This window comes from Saccostrea cucullata, unplaced genomic scaffold, assembly GCF_032062105.1.
Source record: "Saccostrea cucullata isolate Sc308-1 unplaced genomic scaffold, CSIRO_AGI_Scuc_v1 ctg630, whole genome shotgun sequence".
Lineage (NCBI taxonomy): Eukaryota > Metazoa > Mollusca > Bivalvia > Ostreida > Ostreidae > Saccostrea > Saccostrea cuccullata.
In genome coordinates, this window is record NW_026929377.1 from 70,152 (window position 1) to 80,022 (window position 9,871).

The 9,871-nt window shown below is 32.1% G+C and overlaps 1 protein-coding gene across 1 annotated transcript; it reads left to right on the top strand.

Moving 5' to 3' along the window:
• The first annotated feature begins 210 nt into the window (after window positions 1-210).
• On the top strand, window positions 211-4,945 carry LOC134280680 (uncharacterized). Its single transcript, XM_062763119.1, has 4 exons — window positions 211-344; window positions 3,443-3,600; window positions 3,832-4,065; window positions 4,791-4,945. The coding sequence occupies exons 1-4, from the start codon at window positions 211-213 to the stop codon at window positions 4,943-4,945; spliced, it is 681 nt and encodes a 226-aa protein (XP_062619103.1).
• The last annotated feature ends 4,926 nt before the right edge of the window (window positions 4,946-9,871 follow it).

Sequence of the window (9,871 nt, forward strand, 5' to 3'; positions counted from 1 at the left end):
TAAAAAGTGAGGGGGCACAGACATAGTCTTGCCCTCCCCCCCCCCAGATATGAAAGTGGGGGGATAGTGCCCCCGCGGCCCCCCCCCCCCCTGTGACTACGCCTATGAAATATAAAAACATGAATTATCTTTCAAATTAGCATACATTGCAAAATAATACCATTAAAGTTGGCATATTTTGACTGGAATAATTATGACGGACTTCCCACTATGTGTCTTACAGACAGCACAGGGTACGTCGTGGTTGTGTACCACGGCGTCGCCGATCTCGTACTCAGCTCCGTAGATGTGTCCTCTAGAGGCTTCCATTCTTCTGTTGTGGCGGCCCCATTGAGGGTTTCTCGGTAAACAGAGAGGCCCAGCCGCGCCTCCTCTGTGTGTATAATGGGACCCTTCTACATAACCTGCAAAACAAGTGGTTCTCTTTTTAAAGTTATATCTGCTATATTAAAAATGGTGTGTTTTTTTTATTCCATGTGTTGTATATCTTAGTAGGGCTGGGACGATACAACTTTTTCTATATCGATACGTATCACGATATTTGAGCCATGATACGATATGTATCACGTTATGTTTAATTGCTTATAAAATCTTCAAGCAACTTAGCATTATTTATCATAATAAAAAGGGGGCCAATTTGATTGTTCACAACTGTGAAAATTATTTCTCTCTCATACGTTTTACTGTTCTTGAAAATTGTAGTTTTCATCTGTTTTAATTACTTTGAGTAATTGAAAGTTTTCAACGTCATACCAGTTAGGCAAATACATAATTATATGAATGCTTTGAGTACAGCATAGACATCGAGACTGGACGAAGGGCTAGGGGAGGGGATAGGGGGCTAAGCCCCCCACTTATTTTGGAAAGATATATACATCGTATAAACATTGAAAATGCAGCGTACCCTTTCTAGGTTTATTGCCCCCCCCCCGTTTGTTACCAACATCTATGTATATATTGGAAAGATTAAGATTTGGTCTGAGGGATCTTATACCCTTCTTCTCCTCTTTTCGACGGTAGTAAATCAATTCATTTTTTAGGTAAGGGTTAGGCTTAGTTTTTTGAAAGATAAATGAGAAATAAAATCTTTCCATGACTAAAATATGATTTTTTTTTCAAAGTGCGTAAAGTGTCTCCATGGTAAAATATATTGATGTAGACTCTTAACGCACTTTGAAAAAATTTTTCAAAGTGCGTTGAGTTGGTCCCAAATTTAACGCACTTTGAAAAAAATTTTCAAAGTGCGTTGATTTTGTCCCAAAAATTACGCACTTTGAAAAATTTTTTCAAAGTGCGTGATTTTGTCCCAAAATGCGTTGCCACACTGGTGGACGCATGACAGTAACTAGTATTTCACGACCGCCAAATCATTAACTGGTAGCCAACAATTATATCTATGTTGTGGCTGTCAGATAATTTTTTTTTCTAACGGGCACCTTTCGGCTTCCGTAAGAAGTAGAGTATGCATCAGATATTCTTGCCAACAGTCAATCCTATCTGAGTAGATCAGGGTTATTCTTACAAATAGAATTTTATTCAATCCTATCTGTTTGAACTATAAGAATAATTCTTACCAAAACATAATACTACAATCCTACCTAAAAAGTTCATATTCATGCTTTGCATCAGTAAACCCTACAACCCTATCTGGATAGATAAAAGTAGTCCTCTGGATAGATAAAAGTAGTCCTAACCCAACTGTAAATTTTACAATTCTTGCAGATCAGAGGAATTCTTACAACAGTTAATCCTTTAATCTTACAATCATTTCCTAGAAGATAAATTCAAGATTCTGTGGATTATATTTTTTTCCAAAAATATAATCTAGTAAATGTACCTGAGTAGATCAAAGTTGCTGTCGTTGGACAATTCTTGCGGCACCAGCGGGTGTACACTGATCCTCCCAGTGAGTAACATTCTATAGCTTGAAAAGTTAACAATACCAGGGTCAACACAGCAGACAAAATGGACATCGTCTAAAAGACAACAGGTCGGATTATCGAGGCTCAACTTCATTTAAACATAGCGGTCACGGTAGCCTAGTGGTAGAGCGTTCGCTTCGTGATCGAGAGGCCTGGGTTCGATTCTCGTTCGCGGCGCCGCGTCATACCTTAGACGTAAACACTGTGACTATTCCATGCGTCCGCATTAGAAGTGAAAGTCACGGGTCTTTCGGGTATGACCTAAAAAACGGAGGTCCCGTGTCCGTGTAGGTGCTGACACGATAAAGAACCCTCACTGCTCAATGGCCCTGATTGCCGAGTATATGTCTAAATTTGAAGCCCTTCACCGACCATACGTTGACGTCTCCACATGGGTGAAAAATTCTCGAGAGGGACGTTAAACAATTTACAATCAATCATCATTTAAACAGTAAAACATGCTTATAGCAAACACGCTTACAATGAATGGACGGATTATTTCCCTTTTAAATAAATTGTATATTGAACAATAAACATGTATAATTAATTATGCTTACAACGAAGCAAAATTGAAAGTCCTTGGGACCTCGCTATAACAGTTATTTACTTATAAACTCATATATTTTCATGAAAGATTTAAAACTTTTAATTAAAAGAATAAACTTTTCTAAGTATTAAAAAAACAACATTTATTTTTACCCACCATTAATTGAACTCAATAACCTCGTTAGGTATGTTGACCCATTTTGCGCGGGCTTTTATAGAAAAGGGGAGACCTTCTGTTACCCTCCTGAATAATTACTGTATGCTGCATATTGACAGGTGCAGCAAAATTATGTTTCAAGTTTGAAATTTCAATATTTCTTATTTTGAACGATTTATCAAAATGTTCATTTATATAACGATTTTTCCAAGAATTCAGTTTTTGTTTTGGGAATAGTATATATTTTTCATTATAAATGTCTATTTTGAAAGAATGTTTAAAAGTGTGATTTCATACACAAAATTATTTTATATGAAGTATATTTTATAAATTTGTTTAAAATCTACAGATCTTAACTTTCAATTTGGAAGTGCATATTTATTTTCATTTGGTTACATGAGAATTAGCTTCTCAGAAAAATCGTTACATAATAGTTCACGTTGATTAATGAATCAAAAACAAAAATATTGAAATTTCAATCTCCAAGCTTGTTTCTTTCTTCCCCTGCCAATATGTCATGTTTAGTTGCAATGAATCAAGGGTGCAACAGAAGGTCCGAGGTACTTCTTAATAAAAGACCCTTCAAGCCAACTGATCTTAGAGATCTCGAAGTGAAGCGAGTTAACGGTAAGTAGAAAGTAATTCATCTTGAGAGAGAAGACCTTTTTCTTCAAATTGAAAATTATATTGTTAAATTAACTTTCTCAGATATTTTCTACTCTTACTTGTTTTCATTCGTAACTAGTTTTACGCATATAAAATGTTTATATAATTAAAATTATTTTTGAGGCGTCTATGTTCCTTTTTTTCTTTTTAGACTTCATCTCAATTTTAAGATGATGTCAGCTTTCTCTGTTGTGTTGATCATGGCAGTGGTGACTTTTCAAGCTGGACAGTGTATTTCGCCTGGAGGATCTGTGTATACTCGCTGGGGCCACAAGAATTGTCCAAAGACAGCTATTTTGGTCTATTCAGGTATAAGCAACTGTTGACAATAATTTATCAAAGACATCAGTCTTGATTTCTACTCGGTAGAGCATTTTGTATTATAACTGATATCAAGAAGTGCCCAAGGTAGTCTGTTTTATTCATTCATGTAGGTAGTAGATTGGTTGAGCGAGCCCTTGTAAACCGTTCAAAAGTACCTCTAACACATTCCTCGTACATTTATAGTTCAATTATGTGACTAGTTTGAATACATTGTAGGTTATGTGGGAGGATCTCATTATGGGCACCGAGGAGGGGCAGTTGAACCGCTCTGTTTACCGAAAGACCCTGAGTGGGGTCGCAATAACGGGAGAATGGACAACTCAAGAGGATTTGTCTATGGAGCGGAATACGAGGTGAATAGGAATATCATAAATGCTCATATCCACAACCAAGACGTGCCCTGTGCTGTGTGTATGACTGAAAATGAGAAGTCCGTCATAGTTATTCCAGGTAAAGATGAGAAATAATATGTCATGGTTAGATAGAAACATGAAACTGTTGTAAGCGCCTATAGCAGGATTTCGATTTTTGCAGTATTCAGATTTAAATGATGCTTAGAATATCTAAAAAAAAAAAACAACATTTATTGTAATTAGACTTTGAAATACTGTAGATCACCTTATTTTCGCGATTTCGCTATTTTTTTTATTAACGAGACAAAATATTTTTGCGAGCTGTGATTTCTTTTGTATATAAACATTAATAATACAATTATATGCGAGAATAAAATTTTCGCGAGCAGACAGACTCGGTAATTAGCCGAAAATAAAGTTCACGCGAATAAAAAGTGATTTTCAGTAGCAATTTTTATATATGAATAGGCAATCAGATAATTTCCCAGAGATGACATTGCAATTGGTCCTTTTAGATTTCCTTTAACAATCTAGTTTTCAGAGAACAAAATTTTCGAAACAAATGTAAGATCCAGCGTGCATGTTTGGAGTAGATGTAGTCATAAACTGCATACTTACAAAATCGTATCATTAAATTTCCTTCCAAGAGACGTTGTCCTGCATTCATTCATTGATTATTTTACAAATCTGTCTACTCTCATTAATTTTTTTTTATATTATGAAACTTATTTAATTTATTTGGTAAACCTGGATTACTTTTGAAAAAAAATTAAATTATGTACCTTTTTTCTATATTTGGTTAAATTTTTTGTTAATTCAAAGCGAGGAAATCCTGTTATGATGGATGGAGAAGAGAGTACTGGGGGTACCTGATGACTGGATATTACAATCACGCCGCGGCCTCTTCCTACACCTGTGTGGACGCTCACCCCCAGGCTCTTCATGGTGGAAACGGTAATTATGACGGTTATCTGTGAATCCGGGTCATTTCTCCCCAGTACCTGCTCCGCCTAGGTCATTTCCGCCCAGGTTATCTCTCTCCTGGGTCATTTCCCTCCTTTACCCAGGTCATTTCTCTCCACAACCCAGGTCATTTCACTCCAACACAAAAATTATAGTGTAATAAGTTGAATTTTATTAAGTTTTGTTAATTACCATGCTGAATTTAACGCTAACTTTATTTTATTTCATCTGATTTATTTATTTATTAATTCACACATGTATTTTTTAATTATTTATGACACCACACATTTATTGTTTATACTAGTATTATTCATAATCTGAACAGTTATGCATTCACTCATTTATTTGAATAATTATTTTTTTTTTAAGAATTTTTTTTATACACTGTAATTTAATTCATTCCTTTATTTATTAATTTTTTGTATTAATTAATCAATTTATATAATCTTGAATTGGCTTTTCAAAAGATCAGAGGCACATGATTATTTATTTTTATTCATTAATTCTAAGACTTGCTGTCTTTCTTTCTATAATGGAATTAGCTGCAGAACTGTAGCTCTCTGAAAAATATGTATTGACAGTGCGGTCTGTCAAAAAAAAAAAAAAAAAAAAAATCGGAGAGCTACAGTTCTGCAGCAATAATGGAATATAGAATAACTTTAAATGCGATAATAGAAATATTTTATTTTAATCTTCTTTCTTTAATTAAATTCATTATCGATTAGACTTCAAGTGAATTTGTTTATTGCCCTGTCATCTGTCGTTTATGGTCTTCATCAGGAATAAATAAATAAATGTTAGAATTTGTAATTGCTGTCTTGCGGTTTTATGGTACCCTACAAGGTTTTTTTTATCATCGTGCTGGGTGCCTATGTTTATCCGTAAATTGTCGATTTCACAGATTGACAACACAATAGCTCCTTTAGTCTTTAGACAAAAAAATGTCAACTTGTACAAAGATGTGTTCAGCCAGATTATTATATAAATAAGAATTTGTTCTCACTTTGTATTACATTGAATACAAACACGTTTTCATGTACTGTAATACTTCCTTGCGATCATAATTTTTAGGCAAGATGACTAATCCTAAAACATGAGATCGAGTCATATGTCTTTGCCTTTTCAAAAAGCTAGTTCAAGTTTGTGTTATAGTTGGAATATTTTTGTTTGTACTTATTTATGATCTCTGGTATAACAATGGAAACTGAACGCCATGGATAAAATACGTATAAAAATGAGATGATTTTTTTGAAATTGAATCCAAGAATATGTAAACTTTTAGAGACAGTAGATTATTTGACATCTATTGAGAGTATCAAGATTACAAGTCCTGAACAACATTTTATTAAGTCCTGATAATGTATTCTCTATTTCATAAAATATTGTGGTAACCACAGCAGATTACATTATATTAAAAAGAGAGGTGGGTTAAATATTTTTTCTTACATTAGATTCATACATGTAAGAATCGTTTTAATGGTGTAATATACTAGTACTTGAAACATATTAAAATTTACTAGCCATTTCCGGCGAAGTTGTGGAGGTGTCTATTGCCACACCTAGAAAGTTCCTTTGCGATGTCTTATAATTAATTATTAAGAGACATTGTTTCCGTTGTTACATTCCTATTAGTTCATATGGTTTGGCTACTTTGTTAATCTTGTATACCTTGAAAATATTGCATTTTAGGTTTTTCATATTGATAGCATTTTTACCTCATTATTTTCTTCGCGTTCTTATGATTTATAATTTTATAATATACAATTATTCAAAATAAATGTTGGTAAATAAATCTTTTACTTGTGTATCTGGTTTTAATATATATTTTGAAATCCTTTGTTTTTAAAAATTATCTATTTTTGAATTATTTCAAAACGAAAATGTATTGAACCAGTCTGTCAATATACTTCTTTTCGGAGAGCTACAGTTCTGCAGCTATTATTTTATGTCATGGGTATTTTCTCTCTTTTTCTCCTAAGATCAAAATTGACAAATTATAATTTAAAACTGTTTTTTTTATTCCAACGTATTTGTATCGCCAAACAAAATCAATCAATAAAAGCAAATTTTTTTGGTATTATTTTTCTAAGATTCGAGTTTGATCAGTATCTATATAATATTCAGATTATAGACAAAACTTCATCATCGGTTATGGTAAAAATTAATTATTTTAACAAATTAATTTATTTTAATTGAGTTTAAATTTTTCTTTCAAAATTATTACCCTTAACAGAGGAGACCTCCACGAAGCAAGGACTGGACAATGGTATCAATTTATTTTCATTAATATCAAATATTAAATTTTCCCCATCTAAATAAAATTAACCTCTTATTTTACTGGTCATAAATTGATAAAATTAATTTATTTTACAAGACAAAAGTTAATAACACAAGAATGGATATGTAAATAATTATATAAGACCAGATTACTAGGAGAGAGTGAAATGACTTACGTGAAATGGTAGGAGAGAGAAATAACCTGGGAGAGAAAATTTGTTAGAGAGAAATGACCTGACTTTGATTTTTCCAGTGGAAGCGAGGTGTGCACTTGAAATGCCCACCATACAAAAATAATTTTATTTTCAAAGTGTTTTTATGAAAACATTGAACAATTTCAAAATAAGTGTATGTAAAATATCTGCCTTTTGAAAGAAATTAAAGCACTTCAAATTAAAATTATTTCAAAACATGATTAGGTAGACTCATTGTGATGTATGTTTTTTTTTAAAGGTGATTAATAGTCTCAAGCCACATCAAAATTTGCTCTGGACATTACAAGGCTTTGCTTATACAACCTTGAACATTAATTAACCCAATTAGGGGTACTACTTATTGGTAATTGTAAACCAATAAGTAATGATACTTATTATGAGAAAGTCGTTTTCTGCTCGAAAATAATTTACTCCAGCACTTACAAATAAACATAACGATCTTTTTAATGCACTTTGAAAAAATAATATTATTTTCAAAGCGTTTATAATTTTTTACTTTGAAAATTCCTGTGTATATTTGCATGGTTGGATATTTTTATATGATATTTAAATCTGAGATTGAAGAAGTTTCACATTAAAATAATTATAAAAACTTTCCTCATTGAAAATAATTTTCCAACACAAAATAACGATCTTTTTAAAGTTATTTGATTAGTTGTAGAAGTATTTTTTTTCGTTATTCCTTTGCATGATGATCTTTATTATCTTTTAATAAACATAAAGGCATATCAACAATGTAAATACAGTAAGATAAGCATCCGAAGACGGTTTAAGAATGCTGTATACTAAGATTACTCACCTATGCAATTTGGGCATTTGCACGGCTTCCACTAAATTGATACAATATTTTCCCTTAAAAAAATAGAACATGGGAGGTGCACAAATAAGAGGACAATTCGCATAAGCTGCACATACTAGTATCACTATTTGATGTTTGACAATAATCATCGACAACAGAAAACTTTCACAGCTGTAATACCAAGTATCTTTTGTTGAAACTATACAGGTATAACATAATTATTCATTTTTCTAATAATATATTTCCATGTATTGAAATAAAACCCATATTTTCGATATAAATGTATAATTTATAGGGTACCATGGCAGCATAGATACATGTAACATATATTAAGCATACAGAACTCTTAAACAGATATTCATTTACATGTATGTTCTCTGCCTATGACGCATATGTCAGACTGCATCAACGAAAGGTATTGTGAATAACATTTGTTAGAAACGTATTTTGGGATATTTGGCTTACATATGTATACTTGTAAATTTATATGTACAGTGAAAACTGTCTAATCCGACACCTGTGAAATCCGTCACAGTTTGAATTCTGATCTTAAATTTCTTTGAATTGCTATTTAATTTTTTTATGCGTATAACACTGTGCATTCCGAAACCCTATTTATTCCGACACAAAATATGTCTCCCAGTGCATGTCGGATTAGACAGGTCTCACTGATAAAGTTAGACTGTATAAAACAGTAAAGAAATGCTGAAACAAAATATCACAATAATTTTGGCAGAAGAAAAATTAATTCGTAAATATTTGTAAAGCTTTGATTTAAAAAAAAAACTCGTCATAACCATGTCTATCTTTTTTTTAATACCTCAGCAGAGAATAAAAAAAAATCAGAATCTAAATATAGATATGTTCTAGTCCGTAACTTTTTTTTGTGCGAGCCCTTGTGTCATTCGAGGTCTTTTAATAATAAAGATTGATTTCACAAAAACTTTAACTATCAATATATTTTCTTGTTGTTGTCCAAATATGCTTAACAGGGGTTTAATCCATGAGTTTAATTTAATATTTTTTGTATATGAATTTATCGAGAAATTGAAAGTAGTATATATATTGCAAAATAAAAAAGGACGAGTCTTTCGTTAAATATGGCTTTTCCTTTTCCAGGACTGGCAGGGTTTCTTATTCTTTCTTTTGCCACTCGATAATCTATGTCTTCATAGTGTAGGGATTAATCGTAACAAATTGTCTTCAAGTATTGTTGTACAAGTACATATTTTAACGCTAATCAAATCGTTAAGGGTTTTATTTGCAGTATCACTTTAGTATGTAAAAGGATATAAGCTATATCATGTGAGCATAAATCACTCACGGATATTATAAATCTATGATTTACGCCAGCCACAAATAATAAGCGTACAAGTTATTGATCGTCTGTCGAGGTTACTCTCTTCATGTATTTTTATGTGATAATTAAATATTCTCAAATCGAAAGTTGGTCAAAATTTTTAATTATCAAATTATATGAAAAGAATCCTCTCATAAAAAACAACTTTTTTTCGTTTTATTTTTCTGACTAAAGTGTTTATTGTCGAATTTTAAATACCAATTTTTTTTTTAAAGAGTGAGACAAGACAAACGGAAAGTAGACTTATTTCATAGGAAATTACCTGAAAATCCACAAGTAAGTATGCGAA